Source organism: Phacochoerus africanus, chromosome 2 (genome assembly GCF_016906955.1).
Source record: "Phacochoerus africanus isolate WHEZ1 chromosome 2, ROS_Pafr_v1, whole genome shotgun sequence".
Taxonomy (NCBI): Eukaryota; Metazoa; Chordata; class Mammalia; order Artiodactyla; family Suidae; genus Phacochoerus; species Phacochoerus africanus.
The window spans coordinates 256,560,223-256,582,767 of record NC_062545.1 but is presented as its reverse complement, the minus strand read 5'-3'; the positions used below and the strand labels follow the sequence as shown (position 1 = coordinate 256,582,767).

The window sequence follows — 22,545 nt, the reverse complement described above, 5'->3', positions numbered from 1 at the left end:
GGTAATTTCCTTAGACGCACTAAGCCTCTGTCTGCTCATCTGTCAATGGGGCTCAAAGTATCCACCTCATAGCAGAGGCCCCACGTGCCCACTACCTTTTCTGGAGACTCGAGGCTCAGATTGGCCAGACACCTGTCCGAGGGCCCGTGCCAGGAGGAGGCCCTACTACGGATGTGATGTGCCTGACAAGGAGAGGCCCCCTCTCGTCTGCTGAGCAGCCGCCTGGTTCAGATACGCATGAAAGCCTGACCCCAGCTCTCGGGCAGGCCCTTTTCCCAGAGGCAGGTAGACTAAGATGGGCTGAGTTCCCAGGGGGCTTTTCAGACGGGTCAAAGGCAGAGCCACCTATGCAGAGTAGGGGGCAAAAGCCCACAGCAGGAAGGCAAGCAGAGCCCATCAGACCTAGCCTAGCAGAGGCCCAGGGAGTTGGAGGCCCTGCCCCTCCCTCACACAGGCCACCCACCCCCTGGTCCAGGCCCCATCTTTCCTAAAAGGATGGCCAGGGAGCTTACACATGCAGAGTCCCTGGCCCCGCTTCAGGCTAAATGTACCAGAACGGCTGGCGCTGGGGGCCTAGCATCTGCCTTTTCCCAAAGTGTCCACAGAGGATTCTGATGCCCAGCAACAGGCTTAGGAACCCCAGTTTTAAAGTCAGACAACAGCCCTGGGATGGAGTCTCAGCTCAACCATCTACTGGTGGCGCCTCAGTTTCCTTATTTGAAAAATGTGGATCGTGGAAGAGCACTGATGCCGAGACTGAATAAAGCAGGAATGGTGTTCCTACCATGAGCCCAGATAGTCGTGGGTCGGGGCATCACCAACTCCTGTTGCCTGCGGTCCTGCCTGGGGCGGGGGGGCTGAGGCCTGGCTACTGGGTGTGAACTCCAGACACCAGATTAGATCAGAGAGAACTGGGCCTGGAGCCTGGCTGGGAGCTCGGCTCTGCCACCCCCTGGCTGTTTGATCCCAGGCAGACTCCTTTTCCAGGCCGAGCCTCAGCTTCCTCACCCGTACAGCAGGATTCTTAGTCTCAGGACTGAAGTCAGGATGAATGAGCTACGACCCATGAGTCAGCTGGGGGCACCGGTGGCAGTGCCACTTGGCTACTGTGGGAAATTCAAGGGAACCCTGTCATCCAAACCAGCACAGAATTTAGTAGCCTATTTTTTAGCAGTTTTATATGCGTTACCCTTGTCTCACTGGGAAAATATAAACGCATGGAAGGCAAAGGTTAGGGTGTATATTTCCTTGTCTTTAGCCCTGTGATTGACACACAGCGGGGGCTCGGTAAATTCACAGCATCCTGCTGTTCTAGGTGTCTGTCACCGAGTAATAAAGACCCGGGCTCCCTCCCTGTGCCTGCACCCTCTTCAACAGTTTGTGCTAATTCCCCTTCAACCGATGGAGGGTTTATGAGTATCTTCAATGTGCCCAGCCCTGAGGCCCCAACCACGAGCAAGATGCGATGGCTGTCCTCCGTCTGATGGGAAGCAGACAGGGGCCATCGGGGGTGATGGTGGCTGTGACAGCCACGTGCAGGACCTGATGGCGTGATGCGGGACCCTGACCCGGACGCAGCAAGGGGCCACAGTCAGGGGCCTTGAGCCGGCAGAAGAAGGAAAGGCGGGGGGAGACAGAGGGAAAGGGGAGGCTCTCCCCAAAGGAGAGAGGCCGTAGCTTGTGATGAAGGAAAAGCTGTTGAGAACTGTTCCACTTCTGGATAAGGAAGCCCCAGCTCTGCCCCTTGCTGCCACAAGACCTGGGCCTCAGTCTCCCCAGCCGCCCTCCATGACCTAAGGTCTTTCCTCCAACAGAGAGTGTAAGCTGGGGGACAGAGTCTGCAGGCTGCAAAGCCCCCGACTCACCCACCCAGTTGACACTGTCTAGAAACAGGCCCATCCCACTGGCTTCTCCCTCAACCCACAGATAGCCAGGGTACACACAGCTTTGTGGACAGGTGTCAACCCATTTGGAGAGTCACTGGGGCCCAGTTCGTCAGCCACGGGTCCTCGGCTGAGCCCAGGGCAGAGTGGGCCCCGTGCCCCACTCCCCGAGTGTCGGGATGGAGCACTGTGTGTTAGCAGGAAGGACACCTGAGTTCAAGGCCCTGCCTGCCCCCACTCACCCTAAGACCAAAGACTTCAGGTGCCCTGTCTGCAGAAAGGGCAGAGAAGTGGGGGCTGGGGTGTGGGAGAGTGCGACAGAGCGGCAGCCCCGCAGGGCAGCGACGTCGGCAAACCTGGGTTCAAATCCTGGCTCACCACGTGTCTGCCCACACCTCAGGCTTCCTCTCTGTAAAAAGGACACAGTAAAACAGTATTACCCATTACCCATCTCAGTGAGCGGGAGGGTATGAGCAATCCTACTGTGGCCACTCAGCACAGTACCCAGTACATAGCAGATGCTCAATATAGGAGAGGTGTGATTACTGCCAGCATCTATCTCGCCCCAAAAAAGTCCTCTGCAACCCAACTTCCTGAATGCGTCCCAGGGAGAGGGGCCCGTGATCAAGTAAGTGGGGGCACGGCCTGCCTGGGAGGCACAGTGCATGGGAGCTGTGCCGGGCTCGGAGAGGTTCTGCCGAAGGAATCCGGCTGCCTATTAACCCAGGTCTCCCAACAAACCTGGCACGAACTCCCCTACCCCCTCGGCTTGTTTCAGAGCTGCAGCCCACAGTGAGTGCTGCCGAAAACAGTCCCGATGTTCCCAACGTCCAGATTCCCACATGCTCTATGACCGCTCCAGGGGCACGTCTGCCTGGCTCCCGGGCAGGCTCAGATCTGCGGACGGGTGGCAATGATGGGGGGAGGAGGTGGCCCGCCGTGTCCCTGCAGATGCTAGCAGGCCCTGCTCGCTTGGGGGTCTGCAGCTGATGGCTGCACCTAGCCGTGCCCCCGCCCTCATGCTGGCCCCAATCAGGTCCTCCTGCCCCTCAGCCGTCACCTACCAGATGCATATCTCAACGCTTGGTCAAAAATCCAGGTCCCTGAATACCGGCTTCGCCCAGATCCGCCGTGGGGGCTGCCTTCCGGCGCTTTTCCATCTGAATTACGTGAAAAATCAGAAAGAGCCCTTAAAGATGGGGCAGCCTGGGAGGATGGGGAGCGGCCCGGGGAGGAGGGCTCCGAATATAGGGTGGGCAAGTCACCCGAGCTCTCAGCGCCTCGGTTTCCCCGTCTCCACACAGAGAGGACAAGATCCCGCTGACTACTTTGTCACTGAAGAGCCTGTGCTTGCTAACGGCAGCCACACGTTCACAAGAAAGGTGAGGGAGGCTGGGATGTGGCAGAAGGCAGCAGCCGCAGGCGCAAAGTCCACTCAAGTTTTGTGTTTCCCGTGTTCCGATTCATGATATGGATGTGACAGGAAAGTATCCATCGTGTGGTTATAAACATTTCTCCCCGGACGTCTTCCAGCAAAATGACCTTCTACGGAGGATGTGCCCATATGTGCTGTGGCCTTGTTGTCCCCCTGACCCATGGCCACCATGTGCCCCAGGCTGGGGCGGTGGAGCCCTGGAGAGCCTTCTCAGGGGCTCTCAGCCCAGCCCTGCTGCCTGACCCACTGCCCTGCGCACTTCCTCACTCGGCTGTGTGCCCTGATTTTCCTTCTGACCTTCGTCTCATCTCTCCCTGCTTAGCAGGCACTGTAACTCATTCATTTACACCTCTCCAGCGTCTACGCATGGGCTGGCCTCTGACCCCACTGCTCAGGTGCGCGGGAACTTGCCCACGTCACTGAGCCAGCTAGGGGGCTTCTCACACGTCAGCTCAGTTCACCCTCTCAAGTCCGGTGCAAAAAGGCAATTATTATCCTCATTTTTCAGATGAGGGGCAAAACATCTGGCCTGGAGTCTCCTGATCTGTCCTGCTCCGGAGCCGACATGTGGGACCACCACGCAGTCTCTGAGAGGGCGCCGAGAAGAGATGGTGCCAGCCGATGGTCACCATCTACTGAGGACACCGAGGTCTCATCTCCACCCTCCATCCTCCCAGCAGTCCTCGTGTGCTGAGGACAACACCACACCCTCTTCAACCAGGAACTTGAAAGTTCGAGGGGCCAGGTGGTCCAGGGCTGGGGTACTCTGCTAGTGGCTAGCGAGGAACTGGGCTCAAAGCTAGCTTTCAGGGACCCAGAGCCATCCTCATGCCACCATGCTGGGTCACCTCCGGATGCCAAGAGAGCCATGACACCCCCTTCAGTCACTGGGCTCCCCCTAATACTGCAGGACAGCAGAACCCTCTACCATGTCTGTCTGGTACCACCTAAGGACTCCCAAGGTGCCCTAAGAGCCCTGAGCGACTGCCAGGGACGCTGGCAGGACACACCGGCAAGGCTTTTCCTCTCCCTCGTCCTGCTGTCTCTAGTGACACAGTAAGAATCCACAGGCATGGATTCAGAGCATCTATCTGGCTTTCTCTGTAACCACCTGGCAGAGGGCCTGGCTTAAGCTCCCTCCCCGAGAGCACCGGCAGTCCAGGCGAGGCCGGGTGAGAGCAGCTGGGTCGAGTTCCTGAAACCACCAAAAGAAAAAGTGGGAAGACGGAGGCAGAGGAGGAGCGTGGGCAGCACCCGGAACTACCCCGTGCACCCAGCGAGCTCCTGACCCGCTCTGACACCCGCAGGAGACACAAAATACAATAAGGTGGAAATCCAGAGCAGGCGAAGGAGAGAAGAAACAGCCAAGGTGGGGAGTGGGAGGGTCACAGAGACGTCTCCTTACACCAGGAAGTCCCGTATTTAGCTCAGAGCATCTTACAGATCACGTGCTCAGGAGCACCCTGCCCTCTTGGTTCTAAAATACAGTGGGGCTGCACCCATGACCTGCTTGGGGCTGGGCAGGGCGGGGGCGGGGGGGGGGGGTGCCTGAAGAGGTAAGTCGTGGACAAGTGGGTTTCCCGAGGCTCTCTGGGGTCTGGACTGAGGCCGAATGTCCTCAGACCCAGGGCCTTCCAAGTGGAGTACAAATAATCCGCTGGGGATATGTGAGCACAGGGAGTTTTAAGAGACTCAATCCCCGATCATCAACTTCCCAATGCATTTCTTCCTAAAACCAAGGGGCTAGAGAACGTGGTGGGCAGGGAGGTCCCCTTGGGCTGGTTCTCCTCTCCCCCGCCTCCTTCCCCACATGACAAACACGGTGGTTCTTTCACCCACCCTATCCCAGTGGGTTGCCTTCCATGGTGGATGACCATCTCGAGGCTCCAAGCAGAGAGAGGCTCTGCTGGGTTTAGGAAGCAGGTGGACCCAACGACTGGGAACAATTCCTTTTGTCCATCGGGTGATTTCCAAGTCTTTGCTTTCAACAAAACCCAAGAAGGATCTAATGGAGTTGTCAGTGAAGAGACCATTAAAAATAATGCCTGATGATAGACCCCTGTGAGATTTTTGGCATACCACTTGGAAGGAGTTCAAAGAATTGAGTGACACTGCCAAAACAAGACTCCATCCAGCCCTGGCTCCTTAGTTAGGTGATCAAGCTTTCTAAGCACTTACACTTAAGAAAATGAAAAAAAAAAAAAAGGAATGAAATTAGTGCTGAATCTTGTCTGGCTCAACAATAGGAAATATTAATTCACAGAAGCATGAGCCAAATGAAAAAGAAATAAAGCCCCATCCGTTCCATGAAGAGGTGCACTTTCTATAATTTTTTGCTTTTATGCTGGCTATTTATCTAAATTTGTTTTTGACAAATTGCATGCTAATAACAATTCGATCGGGGGGAAAAATGTTTTAAAATGTAGCGCTTTATGATCCCAACAAATTTTTTTAGAAATTTCTATTTCAATTTATGTACATCCTGTTTTGGGCGATGAGTGTGAAACAGTGATCAATAAAAGACTCTCAAGCATAAAAAATATATCACACGAGGATATATTCCCTGTGAGGGAAGCGGACTGGAAATATGAGTTCAAGGAGAAAAAGGAAAGATGGAAAATTTCTGACTGTTAAGATGAGCTTGTTCATATGTTTTTTAAATGGATGATGGCGGGTATCCAAAGAGGTGGGGTTTGGATGCCCCTGAAAACAGTTAAGAAAGTGGTTCGCGGTTTTATTTCCAAAACGCCACATTTTAAAAACACAATATCACAGAAATGATGTCCTTTGCAACTCCTTAAACTCTGGATAAAAATGTTAGGTGTCAACGCAAAAATGGGAACGAGAATACAGTTTCTCAAAATTCTCCTAGGAGGTACTGATGGAAAACAATTTGAAGCCATTCACCTTTCAGGCTCCTATTGCTCCAGAGGTAACCCGCATGTGTCAAGGTCCAGGGCTTTGGCTAATACCATTGGCACCTGTTTTGCGCTTTTTTTTTTTGTTTCCCCCCCTAAAATTCTTTCATACCGGAGTTCCTGTTGTGGCGCAGCAGCAACGAACCCGACTAGTATTCATGAGGATGTGGGTTCAATCCCTGGCCTCGATCAGTGGGTCGGGGATCTGGTGTTGCCGTGAGCTGTGGTGTAGGTCGCAGACACAGCTTGGATCCTGCGTGGCTGTGGCTGTGGCTGTGGCTGTGGCCGGCAGCTGTGGCTCCAATTCCACCCCTGGCCTGGCACCTTAGATATGCCGTGGGTGTGGCCCTAAAAAGAAAAAAAAATAGAAAAATCAAAATGCTTTCATACCCTCTGTCCTCATTACTTCACTCTGACCTCAACACTCCCTCCTGGAAAGACAGGCAGATTTTATTATACCTGATCAGTGAAGGCAGCATGGCTCAGAGAGGTTAAGGGGCCTGTCCAAGGCCCCAGAGTAGGGCGGACTCTGGGTCTCTTAGCTTCAGGGCAGGGGCCCTTTCCCATGGAGACCCGCCCACCGGGAACCCCATCCCACCTTGGACCAGATGAAGAGTTCAGCAGCGGAGACAAGACGCGCCTGGGAAGAGGCCAGAACCCCTCCTTTCTGAGTGGCTGCAGCAAAGAGCTGAGTGTTGGTTCTGGCAGGCTCAGGCACACGGCCCTGCCAACAGCGACTGAAACAGGAAACTATCAGCTGGCACTACGAAGCACGACCTGGCACCTTCACTGCCCGGGTTTATAACACACCAAAACCCACGTGGCTGTGTCTGAATGGCCGTCTGCTCTTCCGCTGCTCGCTCTGGCGCAGTGGCCGGGCTCCCGCCTCCTCTTTCCCCGCCCCTCCTCCCTGCGCAGCTCTATGTGTGTGAAAACACCACGAGCCTGGCCTGCGTGTTCAAAGCTCGGAGCCCAGAAACATCCCTGCAGGATCCAGTCTCCCAGCGGGTGGCTGACTCTCCCTCCTGCACCCTGTCCAGGGACCCTCTCTGCTCGCCCACCTCCAGGATGGGAGCTTTCTCCCTCGCAGGCTTATATTCCGTTACCAAACAGTTCCCATGATCACAGAGTCCTCCCTTCGACTGAGTTGCAATCACCTCCTGGTGACGTGCCCATCCTGGCTGGGGGATTTGGAATGTGTCTGCTCCACCCCCTCCCATCAAAATGCTCTTCGATTCCACCCTCTCCCTTGCACCATCCCCAGGCCAAAGAGCCCTTAGCTCTTCAGAGCTCCTCCCCACACTGAGAGTTAACTCTCTGGAAATCGCCTGGTCGGTCCATGCCCCTCAACTGAAAAGGAGCCCAGCTGGGTCACTGGCTCCCTCCAAGGGGGCCCGTACTCCCGCTGGGGAAGCCTGGGACCACAAGGTCTCCAGGCGCCTGTCGTTCTCCCAGGTCCCTCACGTGCAGCCTCCCTTGGTTTAAGGACCAATGGTGTCGAGGCACAGAGACGAGCACCCACGGGGTACTGGTACTTTCTGGCCACCATGATGGGACCGAAACGTCCTTATCTCCCAGAATCAGGCAACGCTCCACAGGCTGGATGCCTTTTTGTTGCAAACCCAGCTTGCCGTGTCTTCATCATCTAGGACAAGGACGACGAGCAGGTTTTCATTGTAGATTTTTCAATTCTAGCTGACTGCGAGTGAATTCTTGGCGTGCTGTGTTGAGAAGGATTCTGAGGTGTACTATTGGGACAGTGTGCAGTGATCAGTCAGGGACGCCTTTCACTTCTGGTTTTATCCCACAAAGCTGTCACGGTCAGTATTACCTCTGCTCTTCTTGCTAAAAAGGGAAGCTTGGTATCTTGCCCCTAAGCCCCACACTGGCTCCAGTGGCAGGGATGTCCTTTTAAGAGTAAGAGATACCCTCTTTAGCACAAAGAATTTCTGGGCAGCAGAAAAGCAGCAATAACTGCTGCAAGCTTGGCAGCCAGTCTCCTGGGCACTGAGGCTCCTCCCAACTCTCCCAGCCTGAGAAGCTGCCAAATGCCATCCATGTGGCCATGACCCAAGCCCCTCCAAAGGGAAGTGCCTTGGATAATGTTTGTGTCACTGGGAACACTGTTTGTCTGATGGCTGTTAAAGGGCCAGTGAGGACTCAGGGGTGGGGACAAGGGGGGGTGGAGCTCAGAGAAAAGGCAAACAGGAGGTTCCCTCATGGCACAGCACTGGGTGACGGAACAGGAACGCTATTCTATTCAGCAACAGTGCCCAGCCAGAGCCCTGCATGCCCCTGCCAAGAGGCTTGGGAACACATTAACTCCACAATGCCCAGCCCCCGGCGCACAGAAGCACAGTATGGCACAAACTCTTACAGAGGGATGGCTCCAATCAGCATTCTGTACCCCCGTCAGACCCCTGGGAACGCTCTCCCTCCTTTAGTTATTTCCAGAAGCAGGTGAGAGGGGGGTGCTGTGAGGGGGACTGGCAAACTGCTTCCACATCCTAGGTCTTTATTTGCCCCTCTATAAAAAGAGGGGGTCAGGGGTGTCAGATACATAGCATGTGGAGCCACACTGACCACAGCCACATCCATGGCAGACATCAATAATCAATCATGCCATCCTGCAGAACCTTCAACACAGAACTCCCAAACAGCAGCAACTGCTTGGACTTGGACCGTGAGACAAAATTTATTTGCCATTTCGAGATAAGATGAGTTTGAAAGGTTCAATTCTAACTTTTTTTTCTTTGTTTGGTCTCTTTAGGGCCACACCTGTGGCATACCGAGGTTCCCAAGCTAGGGGTCTAATTGGAGCTGCAGCTACTGGCCTATACCACAGCCACAGCAATGCCAGATCCAGGCCACATCTGCGACCTATACTACGGCTCTCAGCAATGCTGGATCCTTAACCCACTGAGCAAGGCCAGGGATCGAACCCACACCCTTATGGATACTAGTTGGGTTTGTTTCCACTGAGCCACGATGGGAACTCTGATTTTTTTTTTTTTAATTGTCTTTCTTTTCTGGTGCTAAGGCCAAGACAGATTCCTCCAGGCCTGACCCCTGGCAGAGACCACACTCTCAGGGAGGGAAGTCTGACCTGAGGGATGTGAGGCCAGCAGGGAGCACCCTGGCCCTGCTTTGGTGCTGGCTCCAAAATAGCGGCTCCATTTCCAACTGGTGTTTAAACCTTTTCCACAAGATTCTTCCAAAAGCAAGTTACTCAGAAATTTCACAACATCCTCAATGTCCCTGGATTCTGGGGGTGGGGGTGGGGGTGGTACTTTAGGAGCTCAGGTGAAAAAACCAAAGACCAACTAGAACCCACGTCTCTGAACCACATCCAGGGCCAACATTCTCCTGCGTCCCATTTTCTCCTCCCCATTACAGTGGCTTAGCTCTCAGACTTGGGAAAAAGGCAGAAACTATTATTACTCTTTCCTCTCAAACAGGTGCTTTATACTAGTATTACTGCTCATAGCAGCGAATCATTTACTAAACACAATGTTGAGTATTTTACAAAACACATTAGCCTACTAAATCCTCACCAACCATAAACTGGCAGTTGTGCCTCTCTGAGGCACAGAGAGGTCAGGCAGCACGCCCATGGTACACCAGCCACTGACTCAGGGTGCCTCGACTCATGTCCAATCGGAGGAGCCAAGGTCCTTCCACTGTCCCTTTGGGTTCCCACACCCGGAAGGTGGCCAGGACAGGGAGCACACCTCCGTTCACAGGAGAGGACCCCAAGGCACGGCAAGGCCAAGGACCCTGCTGCTGAGTAGCAGCTGAGCTGGAAACCAGCATCCACAGCTGGCATGAGGCCCGGGGTCTTGCACTGTGCAGGCAGCTGGCCCCGGGCAGGACTTCGCTTCCAGCATTTCCCTAGCATGGCTGCTCAAGGCTTTCCCCGCTGAATCCTGACTGCTGGCCCTGTCTCAAGATTCAGATTCAACTACCCTTCCCCGGGCATCTCCCGGTGAAAGGCATAAATCGCTCCTAGGTCCAGTGAGTCTTAAAATATACCCCCGACCAAGGTGAGCAAGGGCAGGTCCTCTCTCGGTTAACGAGGACTTCCACTAGTGGCTAACACAATCCTTAGCCTCGGGGAGTGAATGCTGGGAGGGAGGTCAGACGCAGGGCTAAGTCACTTGTGCTCTTTGGCAAATATTTCTGGTTCATCCCCTGTCTGTCACATGAGAGGATGGCATTTCCTGGCCTCCCTGAGTGAGGATGGGTGGGGCCACCTGATGAATCTGACCAATGACTGTGAAGGGACTGCAGCCAATGTAGCAGTCTCTCCAGAGGTCTCTTTCCCTCTGTCACTTGGCTGGCAGCACACCCGATAACAACTGCTTTTAGCCTGGGTCCAGATCAGAGCAGAGCCCCCAACAGACCCACAATGGAAATGCAGTGGGACTAAGAAATAAATAAACCTTTGTGGGTCTGAGCTCCCAAGATCTCTTTACTTCTTAGGGTCTTTTGTTACTGTAGCATAACCTAGCCCCATCCTGACAGCTATAGCACCAAGGACAACACTGCTTCCTAGAGGCCAGTACCTGGCTATGTGGGCTGGGAGCAGGGGGCACAGAGACACAGGTGAGACAGATCCTGGAGCTCTAATCTCCTGGAGCTGCCAATCTTGCAGCAGAGGCAGATGCAGACAGGTCCCTTCTAATCTCAAGTGGATGACGGGACGTGCCCACTGAGGGGCAGGGCAGAAACAGACCAGTTCTGACCAGAAGCAATCAAGGAAGGCTTCTGGGAAGAGGGGGCACTGGACCTGGCCTTGAAGGCTGGGCTGCGTCTTGGCAAAGGCAGTCCAGGGAGAGGAACCAGCATGAGCAAAGGGCAGGATATGCTCTGAAGAGCAGACTGTACTGGAATAAAAGGACCAGGAAGAGAGATAAGAAAGAGAGAAATAAAAACCAAAGGGGGCTACAGGTCTCAGGTCCTGACCTTAGACACAGAGGGGCGTGACATGGTCAGTGCCTTGGTTTTGTCAAGGCCCCTGATAGCCAGAGGAGAGGGCAGAGAGACACAGAAGCTTGGTGGTGACTGGGACACCATGGTGACCTAGGAGGGGTTGACAGCGGCCACAATCAGCAGAGGAACCGCTGGGAAAGGGACTGTGAGGCTGAATCCCAGTGGCTGGGGACAAAAGGCAGCAACAGGACTTGAGTCTAATTTTGGGGGAGCAGAAGAGGGGAGCCTCTTCTCCAGGCCCTGTCTGGCACACATGGGATGGGAACCTGGAAGTCAGCAGGAGGTGGGAAGAGCGGCCGCAGGATGGACAGGCAGGGAGGAGCGAGGTGGCTGCGTCTCTAAGAACACGCTGAGCAGAGGACTAAGGAGGAGGGCACGGATGGAACAGACCAGGCAAGGCCTCCATGCCAGGTTGAGGCACATGGATTTTCTTTTACAGACCAGGGCTGCAAACTGGTGCCCGGTGGAATGACTCTGACCCACTGATATGTTTCGTTTGGCAGATTTTAAAAGTCAAATTAGTCACCCACATTTAAAGCCAAAAGAATTTACATTAAAATGCTCATTTCTGGCATGTGCTGTGGCCAGAGATCTGGCCATGTCTCCCCACCTAGTTACCGTACATGAGGCGGGTGCTCTCCAGCTGGACCTGGGCCCTGCCACCTGCCTGTCTGGCTCATCTCCATGATGCTAAATAAACGGATCTGTTGGGCCTTGTGGGCATTTGCGTTTGCAAACCTGGCAGCAATACAGGCAGCCCCTGAGGGGTATCCCCTGGCTTACGCTGTAAAGGCGGGGGAGAGATGGTTTCTAAGAAGCTGATTTCTACTAAGCATCCCTGAGCCTGGCCCAGGTCAGAAGAGGCAGGGGAAGGGGTCAGATGGCCACCTACTCGATCTGGACTGGTCATCCAGCCTGAGCAGGACCTGCGCTGGAAGCTGCCCCCAGGGGAAGCCGAGGCGAAAGTAATGCACAGAGTAATGTGGGCTGTGCTAGAACCTCCTGAGGTGTGGGAGACCCCCGGCCTGAGGGGTTCACCGAACTGCAGAAAGTCCCAGGCAGAGTCTCTGACCTGAGCAGAGTCTTAAAGGACAGGCAGGGTTTTGCCCTGTCCAGTGGGAAGAGCTCCAGAGAAGAAGCGAGCAGGCAAAGGCCAGTTCAGGAGCCACCAAAGGCGGGCTCAGCAGGGAGGGGCAGGGATCCCAGGCCTCGCTCCGCAGGACCCTGACCCCGGCCCCACCCCGCAGACAGGTGCTCACCCAGGGTCTGCTGGTTGCGGACGCCGCCGATCACCACGCAGATCTCAGCAGGCACGTCGCCGGGGCCGTCCTTGCCGACCGCCTTCTTCTCTTCCTTGGCCTCGCCCTGCCAGATCACCTCCTGGATGTAGTCGTCGGGCAGCTCTGTCTTGACCTTCACCTCCGTCATCGTTCCCTGCTCGGCGCTCAGGGAGGCCTCGGCCGGCGCTGGCTCTGGCCCCTCCACCTTGGCGCTCTTCTGGCTGCGCTTCAAGCGCTCCCTGCCAAAGAAGAGAGGCTGCTCAGTGTGGCCCCAGACCCACCCCAGACTGACCGACCGGGAACCTGCCAGCCCAGGCGGTTGCAAAATGTTGAGCTACACACCCCGCTCTCATGTCCTTCCCCATAAAGCACACACCCCTATGGCTGCCCCTAAAGGTCCTTGAGGGAACCCTGGGGCTCCAAGGAACGCAGTTTGAAAATCATTGGGCTAGGGAGGTCCCGTTGCAGCTCAGCAGTAACAAACGAGGCTAGTATCCCTAAGAACGTGGGTTCGAGCCCCGGCCTTGCTCAGTGGGGTAAGGATCCGGCACTGCTATGAGCTGCGGTGTAGGCTGCAGACTTGGCTTGGATCCCCTATTGCTGTGGCTGTGGTGTAGGCCGGCAGCAGCAGCTCCGATTCGACCCCTAGCCTGGGAACTTCCATATGCTGCAGGTGTGGCCCTGGGGGGGGGGGGGAAATCACTGGGCTAGTAGGGCTCCATTGCCACCCTTTTTGCAGATGAGGAAGCTGGGGTCTAAATGTACCCAGTAACTCCTGTTAACTGGCGCTAGGAGGAAAGCTCTGGCGGGTTGAAAGCCGCTCTTTTCCAGCATCCACATGCCCATGGATCAGCTGAGAATCTTGGTGAAATGCAGATGTGGTTCAGCAGCCTGAGGTCTGGCCTGAGACTCTGCGTTTCTAACAAGCGCCCACTAGAGACTGGTGCTGTGAGTCCTCAAGGGCACCTTGAGCAGCGGCGTTTCAGTGGCTCCATGTGTGCAGAGTGTGTGGCTTGCTGGCAGAAGAACTGCGGAGCTCTTTACAGACAGGAACAGACCAGCCAAACGGCCAACACTTGGTCCCCGACATTCTGGCCTCTCGGTGGCTCTTAAATAGGAGGAAACCACCTCAAGTCAATATGCTCACTATTGAGGGGGACAAGGGCTTCTGTCACTCAATCTTCTTCATGGGGGGGGCACTCTGAGGCTGAGAGCAGGGCTGTGACCTGCCCAGGGCCACACACAAGACTGGTGGCAGGTCAAGGCATGATGCCAGGTCTCTGCCATCCACTCATGAACTTTTCTCTTTTCAACGAGACTCCTAAGGGCTCCTCATCCTTCCTGCAGGGGGACTGCCACGATGACCCTGCCTGAGGTGGCAACGTCGAGGTGTGCACAAACTGGGAAGCAAGTCATGTTCCAGGCCTGGGGTTGCTGCCCTGGCCGTGTCCAGCTCTATCCAGGACTCCAGAAAGCAGCTGACCATGAACTTCAAGGCCGAGACCCAGGCATGCTCAGGCCAGGCCACCTAGCATACCAGCTGGAGATTAGCGGGGGTGCCCGGCTGAGGGGCAGGACCCATGATGTCATCATGGATCCGCAGTGGGCTTTGCTGTGTGACCCTAGACAAGACCCTCCCCCTCTCTGGGCTTCCACCTCCATCTATCACAAGTGCATACGTTTTACCATGTCTCTCCCAGCTCTCAGCTTTCTCCCAGGTTGGGGCATCGAGGAGAGAGGGAGAAGGAAGGCCCCAGCTGATGAGGAGGGGGCTACGGACTGCTGAGTCCCCCACCCCCTACTTCATACCCCCAGTGTGACTGTGTCTGGAGATCGGGTCTTCAGGAGGTCATTCAGGTTAAATAAGATCACGACAGTGGGGCCCTTATCTGATAGGACCATGGCCTTGGAAGCAAAGAGATCTCTCTCATTCTTTCCCTACTATCTGAGAACACAGCGAGGAGGCTGTCTGCAAGCCAGGAGGAGGGAGCAGAAGCTGCGTGTGGCAGCCTGAAAGCAAGGGGATGTAATGAACTGAGATGAGAGGAGCACTGGGTTTTGAATCTGGATCAACCCAGGGCCAAATCTCTGAACTGCCTCTCTTAAGTTGGGGGTTCCTGCAAAAGTAACTTCACCCCCCGACCCACCCTCTAAGCCTCAGCCTTCACACCCATACAATGGGGACAAACATGGTACCTACCCTACAGCACCATGATGCAGACACAAGCCAATGTCTGCAGGGCACCTAGAACAGTGGCCCCAGTGGAGATGTTCCATAGGCACCGCTCGACCATACAAGGGGCAAGGAAAGGGTCTCCCATGGCGCAGATTTCAGTGCAGGGCCTTGGAGGTAAATCAACAGGGTTCAAATCCCAGCACTGCCACTTCCCAGCTGGGGACCCTGAGTGAGTCCTGACCCTCTCTGAGACTATTTCTACACCAGTGAGGCAGGGGGCACCACAGCTACTCAGAAGGCCTTGTAAGGATCAAAAACATACATCCAGGATGATGCTGTCTGCCGATAAGAACCTGCGGAGGGAAACTGGTGATGGAAGTTGCTGAAATCCCTATTTCCTAGCTAAGACCCAGTGGGTGCTACAATTGGCCAGTCCTGCCCACCCTGAGGCTTGTGGGGCACAGAGATGGAACCTGGGGACCCCATCCGACCCTCCCTGCCCGACCAAGAACACACAGGTCCGGGGGGGCTGCTGGACCAGCGGGCAGATGAGGACTATCCGTGGCTTGGATAGTCCTGCTCAGGGCAGATGTGCTTCCCAGGACCAACAGAGCGGCCCACCAGAGCAGAGGTGGCCCACCTGTGGGTGCTCCCTGCAGCTGAGGTCACAGGACAGGGATGATACAGAAGAGCCCCCTGCCCGGAACACCCTCATCCCACGGCCTGGGAGGACTCGGCCATCCCGTCTTCCTGCCCTCAGGACTTTATTAGCATCTGACATCCCGATGGGAGGGACGGGCTGCTGGAGTTTGACAGGCTGGGTGAACGCAAACCTCGCAACCTCACGTCAGAGACTCCCTTGTCTGAGTCTCAGGTTCCTCGTTGCTAAAGGGGGACCAGGACAGGGCGGGAGGGGAGCCAGAGAGCTGCACAGAGTGGACCTCCATGGAAGGCAGCTGCCAGGATGAGGACACGGGTCCACAGTGACACCTGGGCCTCTGGGACGCCTTTCCTGCTTGCTCCAGATGGAGTCAGACCCCCTCTGTGAATGCCCCATCTGCCCCGTATAGGTGACTCTTAACACCAGGAGGTACATGAGCCACCACCCCATCCCTCCCACCCCCAGGCACAACAGCACGTGATCATCCACGCTCTTAAAATGTGACACCCCCTAAGCCCTTGCTGCGCGGAGGACAAGGGTGACTTCTCCCGGCTTCACACTGAAGATTTAAAGCCCAGATGTTGCTTTTCTTGGCTGCTTTGCATTTAATTAGGTGCCCTAATAACAATGGAATTGCAGAAGTACTTATATCACTTTGAATTAGCGGCGCAGCTCCTTCTAACTTCTTTAAAAAAATTTTTTCTTTCATATATCATTTTTTTAAATAGAGCTCATTATTTTAATTATATCCATTTAAATGTACAGTGGAGCCCTTGGATATTCTCAGCACGAATCATTAGGTATATTAGTGAAAAAGCACTCGGAATCTATCTACATGCTGACACTCCATAATCTATTCTATTTGTGTCGCTGTAAAATAGATTTATATATAGATAACTACAAAATAGTTGCTCAAGATATGCTATGAATTTTATATTTAACCCGAGTCACACTTCAACATAAAATCTAAAGTCGGGCACTAAAAGGATATTTCTCAGTAAGTACATGCTGTCTGTGGTCACTGCTTACTGCTCATGCCAGGATGCTGGGAGAGAAGCCAGACCCAGGGAGTCCCTGCCCAAGGAATTCCCTAAGAGCCCTGGCCTTGCACTAAGGCAATGGTTCTCAAAGTGTGTTCCTTGAAGGCCTAGGGGTTCCACAGCGATGGCCCAGAAGCACCCATGAGGCCTGAATGAGGAGGGTGGTGGTGAGCAGGCCTCTTCAGAGCCCTACTCTTTCTGTCTTTGATACCTTGAGTTTTGCTTTTAGCCTGAGGTGCTTAAATACTTGGGATTCTTTTCCTCTTAGTGGGGTAAATAATGGCCCCCCCCAAAAGGCAGGCCCATGACCTCATCCCCAGAACCTGTGAGTATGAACTCATTTGGAAAATGGCTCTTTTGCAGATGTAGTTCATTTAAGGATCTTGAGATAAGATCATTCTAGATGATCTGGGCAGGCCCCACGTGCAATGACCAGCGTCCTTATAAGAGACACATGGGAGATCTGACAGGCAGAAGAGGGGACAATACAGAGAAGATGAGGAGGCAGCACGACCACAGCTTGGAGCAGCTCAGCCACAAGTCAAGGAATGCTGCAGCCGCCCAAAGCTGGGAAAACAAGGAGCTCCCCTGAACCTCCAGACGGCAGGTGACCCTGACCTACAACCTTGATTTCAGACTTCTGGTCTCCAGAACTGTGAGAGATCCAATGTCTCTTGTTTGAAGCTACCCAGTTTGTGGTCTATTTGTTACAACAGCTGCAGGAAACTGATACACTACTTGTGACTAAACTGGAAGGAAGAGCTCCAAAGCAGTCACCTTTGCAAACCACTGACCTCCAAGCCTCCCCCCAAGTTTTCTTGTGTTCTGTTCCTACCCAGCCCCATGACCGCATCTGATCTGACCAATCCAAGGTGCCCACCTGGGGAGGTTTCAGAAGCAAATCTCTTCCTCTGGGTCTCACCAGATGTCTTGGCGCTTACACCCACCCCATCACCTCTGGTGCTCGCAAGCATCCTGATGGTGAACCCAAACATAGGACAGGGCCCGTGCCTGATCCGTCTGCATCTACATGCACATCCAGCCCTAGCTTGAGGCCTGCTACACACAGGAACTCGGTCAACACGGAGAATAAACAGTGTCCCCAAGGGGACAAAACCTCCACCAATGGGCTGGTGTGAAAACAACTCTTCCAACTCTTCTTCTGGTACCATTCCCACTAAGCCCTGCATGCAGCCCAAGACAAGGCAAGCAAACAACTTCTCAGTGCACTGGAGGCCCAAAGACAAGTGCTGAAGGAAGGGTTCCCGTGATGCCAGGTGCCTGGCAGTCAGACAATGCTCTTTCTGGATCCAGCTTCTACATCAACCCCACCAAAAATGCGAAGGCTTGAAGTTCCACCACGTTCCACCAAGTCACAGAGATCGTGAAAAGTCCTGAGCACGCCAGACGTTGGTCCTGCCCCTGCTTGACTGGATTTTCCCATCCGCACGACGATGAATGTGCCAGAGTCTGAGATGCTGAAGGCCCTGATGGAGCCCAGACCTCTACCCAGCTCGGGTGCGTGTCTCCTCGCACAGGATGGGCAGCAGTGCATCTGTCCGGGCCCCATGACACTGCCTGAGGGCCCCTCCACCTGCTCCAAAGGCTACTGCTTATTTCCTCTGGTACTTTAGCCACCGGAAACAATGTTCAGGGGTGGGGGGGTGGGTGGAGGGGGGCGATCTCTAATCACAGTGTGTAAGTAATGACTTGGTTAACTCCCTCTAGAATAAAACTTCATTAAAAGACGCCACTCATCATGAATGAGGGTTAACGGCCTCAAGCTGAGCTTAAATACACTCTCCATGAATGCGTGGATGCATGGGGTGTCAAGTGAATTAACACACATCCAGCCATGATTTCAGGAGCCGTTTTTACCCTGTGGCAGAGTCTAACCACTGACCTAGTTCTCCAACCCCACCCATCTGCCCACCTAGCAACGATCTGAGTGCAAATAATTATAGATTCATAGCTGCGGGCAGGCTCTTCCTTGGCAATGCTTCCTAGGTCCAATGAGGTGTTTTCCTCCCAGATTCCACCAGAGTTGTTGTTGTTGTTTTGCTTTTTAGGGCTGAACCTGCCGCATATGGAAGCTCCCAGGCTAGGGGTCAAATTGGAGCTGCAGCTGCTGGCCTACCCCACAGCCGCAGCAACGTAGAATCCGAGCTATGTCTGCGACCTCCACCCCAGCTCAGAGCAACTCCGGATCCTTAACCCACTAAGCAAGGTCAGGGATCGAAACCACATCCTCATGGGTACTTGCTGGGTTCATTCCCACTCAGCCATGACGGAAACTCCCAGGGCTGTTCTTTCAAGGCCTCCCAGGACCTGCAGGCTCCTGGACCCCACAGGCCCTTTCCTGGTCCTCACTGAATTCATTCTCTTATCAGCAGCCTTTGAGGAGCTCCCCTCTCTCCTCCTCCCTCTCTCACTTATGCTCTGGGCCTGTCTGGAGGCGGGGGGGCGGAGGTGGGAGCGCGCCCACCTTCCAGCCACTCCTCTGTCTCCGCTGATCCCTCTTCACCAGCCCAGCCCTTATATGACGAGCTGCCCCCAGGATCAGTTCCAGAGCCTCTTCTATTTTTATCCACACTCACTTCCTACGTGATCTCACCTAGATTCATGCTTTTAAATATATATGTATGTATGTATGTGTGTGTGTGTGTGTGTGTGTGTGTATACTTTTTTTTTTTTGGTCTTTTTGTCTTTTTTAGGGCTGCACTCTCGGCATATGGAGGTTCCCAGGCTGGGGTCCAATCGGGGCTGTAGCCGCCGGCCTACGCCAGAGCCACAGCAACGCGGGATCCAAGCCCCGCGTCTTTGACCTGCACCACAGCTCATGGCAACGCCGGATTCTTAACCCACTGAGCGAGGCCAGGGATCAAACCCGCAACCTTATGGTTCCTAGTTGGATTGGCTAACCACTGAGCCACGACGGGAACTCCCATGCTTTTAAATATTAACTACGGGGTGATGAATCCCAAATCAAATCTCCAGCCTGGATCCCCTCTAACGCCCCCGACCAACATGAACAACTGCCCACTGACACCTCCTCCTGGATGCCCAACAGGCACCCACATTCACAGGTCGGAACTGAGCCGGGGCTGCGCCCCTTCCCAAGTCAAGCAAACAATTCTTCTGACCCCAATCCCGCTGCTCTTCCTGCTAAACGCTGCAGCCTAAAATGCTATTGTCAGGTACTGGCCGTCTTCCCCATTCCAGTTAATACAACTCCACCCCTTCGGCTCCTCAGACCCAGACTCTGGGAACATCCTTGCCTGTTCCCTCTCACTCCCTACGAAGGAATCTGGCAGAAAATCCTACCATCCCCGCCTTCAGAACCCAACCACTCCTCACTGCCCCACGACCACCACTCTCATCCAAGCTGCCTTCCTGTTGCTCCTGTCTTCTCCTAACACCCCAGAACCCATCTCCCTGCTCCCTCCCTTGCCCAGCGCCCCAGAACTGATGGTCAACACAGCAGCCAGAACAATCCTATTCAAATAGGCCAGGTCGGGTCACGCCTCAGCTCAAAACTCACTTTTGGCTCCATGTCTCACCCAGAGTCCTCACCCCGACCCTCAGGGCTCCCGGCAACGTGGCCCATGCACCTGCTGACCTCATCTGCTCACACGGCCCCTCCCGTTTCCTCCTTCTGGCCACACCAGCCTAGAGAAGCTCCTGCCGCAGGCCTCTGCATCTGCTCTTGGCTCTGCCTGAAATACTCACCCCCCTCTCCCCAGATGCCCCCTAGCTAGCTTTCCATTCCTCCAGGTCTTCACCCAAATGTCCCAGGGCTGCCCGAGAGCTTCTTGGCTGCCCGATCCAAAATGTCACCCATCTCACCCCCACCGGAGCCTCGGCACATCTTATCCCTTCCTGGCTCCGTATGTTCTGCTCAGTATTTGCCCTGCGTTCGTCTAACACACTTGGTACCTCTCGTCCTCTTCACTGTCTGTCTCCCCAACTAGAACGAGAGCTATGAGAGGGCAGGGACTTGTCTCCTGGGTTCACTGTCACCTACCAGCACCTACAGCAGCACCAGGCACGGGAAAAGTGATCGGTAAGCACCTATTCACTGGAGGAGCCAAGAACGAGCCCTGTAAAGGTCAATGCCAGCATGGCCTTTGAGGCAGCTCCCTCCATCCATCCCCACAGGAACCGTGGGGGTTGACCTGCTTGGGTCGATATCCAGAACTGAAGGCAGCGCCGTCCCATCCAGCCCTTGATTCACATGCGCTGGATGTTTCACAGGAGCCAACCTTCTGAATGGGTGAAGCGTATTCCTAGAGTCTCACAGTCTCATCTTCGTCCTTTCCAGTAGACATTTCCTTAAATGCAACACACCCCACCCTTCCTACTTTCTGCAATGCCAAAACAGAGCTGCCTGATAATGCTCTGACACCGGCTCAGCTTTTACCTCCAGTATTTGTGAGATGCTACGGACATATAACATGTAAGTTTAAGGCACACAAGGTGATGATCTGATATTGCAAAATGACACCAACTTTGGTTTTTTGTTTTTTGTTTTTTTTTTGCTTTTTTAGGGCCACACCCACAGCATATGGAGGTTCCCAGGTTAGGGGTTGAATCCGAGCTAGGGCTGCCGGCACTCATGGCAACGCCAGATCCTTAACACACTGAGCGAGGCCAGGGATTGAACTCGCAACCTCATGGTTCCTACTCAGATTTGTTTCCGCTGCACCACGACGGGAACTCCCAAAATGACACCAACTCTTGAAGATGCAGGGTTACCATTACATCATCCATTAATTAGCAGGCTCAGGCCCTTGGGTGGAGGTGAGGTGCTGAGGTCTCAGGGTGACACCCACTGGGAGCCTGCAGCCTCCTACCAGTGACTCTGGGAAGGTTCCCCCTGCTTCTAACAGGTCCCTGCTCTGAATCTGCCTGCCAGTTCCATGTGGTCCTGGGAACTGCCAGAGGCGAGGGCTCTACCCCACTGATTGTTTTTTCCTGTGCCTGGCCCCTGGCCAATGTCAGCTAACACCTGCTGAACGATACAAACAGAAAACAGCCAGGTGTAAAAACGCCAGCACACAGGGAGGAGGAGATGCCAATCACAGGGTGAGTGAGGACGGGGTCGCTGCGGCGGACTGAGTGGCCACGGTGATGAGTCAGGCCGCATGCGTGCTCTGTCGCCCTGCTCCTCGGTCTCTTACACGGCAGATAGTTTTGCTCCACAGATAATAAAACCCAGCATCAGAGGTCACACAGATTTCTAGTGACAGAAGCAGGAATCATCTAGGTCTGCCTGACTCCAACCCCTTTAATCATTTGGATGACTTCTGTTTTTTTCTCAAGAAAAGAGAAAAGACTAAAAAACACGTGTTGAATGAGTGAATAAATAAGTGACTAAACGACCGGAAGCTGCAAGAGATGGGGACGCATGTGTCTCCCCTGTCTCCTATTGTCTCCTCAGCATCCTGACCGGACGGACACACGATAGATGCCTGAAACACTAACACAGGAGTTCCCGTCGTGGTGCAGCGTAAACAAATCCGACTAGGAATCATGAAGTTGCAGGTTCGATCCCTGGCCCCGTTCAGTGGGTTAAGGATCTGGCGTTGCCGGGAGCTATGGTGCAGGCTGGCAGCTGTAGCTCCGATGAGACCCTTGGCCTGGGAACCTCCATATGCCGAGGGTGCAGCCCTAAAAAGACAAAAGACGGAAAAAAAAAAAAAGAAAGAAATAAAGAAAAAAAAACACTAACAAAGAAATGCAACCTAACAAAGGAGTGGAGGCCCCATCACTGCTCCAGAGAAAAGCTCATGGGCTCTGTGTTTACCATTGACCTTCAACTCTCCTAGAAGGGCTGCTGTGCTCACATCTGTCCTTTGGAGGCAAAGAATTTACTGTTTTTAGCCACAGGCACAGAAATCACAATGGGGATGAAGGTCGCAGCTTCACCACTAGCCTGGAAGGGCCAAAAGAGCGACCCTACAGCAAAAGCCCGGTTTCCACCACAAACCCTGGGTCCGTATTTAGCACTTCACCCGTGACTCAAACCTTCACACCCCCAGCCCTGCCTTCGCACCCCTCAGAGTTATCTGCACCTCCACTCCTGTCACGTAACACTGATATATTTTAATCAATAGTCAAGGAGACAAGATTAGATTAATAGACTAAAACTATCAACCTA

The 22,545-nt window shown here is 54.1% G+C and overlaps 1 protein-coding gene across 9 annotated transcripts in view; it reads right to left on the bottom strand.

Annotated features, from left to right (window-relative positions):
• Positions 1-22,545, bottom strand: part of ZNF618 (zinc finger protein 618) — a 199,328-nt gene that overhangs the window by 64,607 nt on the left and 112,176 nt on the right. For 6 of the 9 annotated variants that reach the window (XM_047768222.1, XM_047768228.1, XM_047768220.1 and 3 more), the window contains 2 exons: positions 12,488-12,747; positions 2,948-3,043 (listed from right to left, as the gene is read on the bottom strand). In XM_047768222.1, coding sequence (XP_047624178.1) covers positions 2,948-3,043; positions 12,488-12,747 — 356 coding nt within the window. The remainder of the gene's footprint in view (positions 1-2,947; positions 3,044-12,487; positions 12,748-22,545) is intronic. The other 3 variants (XM_047768223.1, XM_047768224.1, XM_047768225.1) reach the window with 1 other exon arrangement.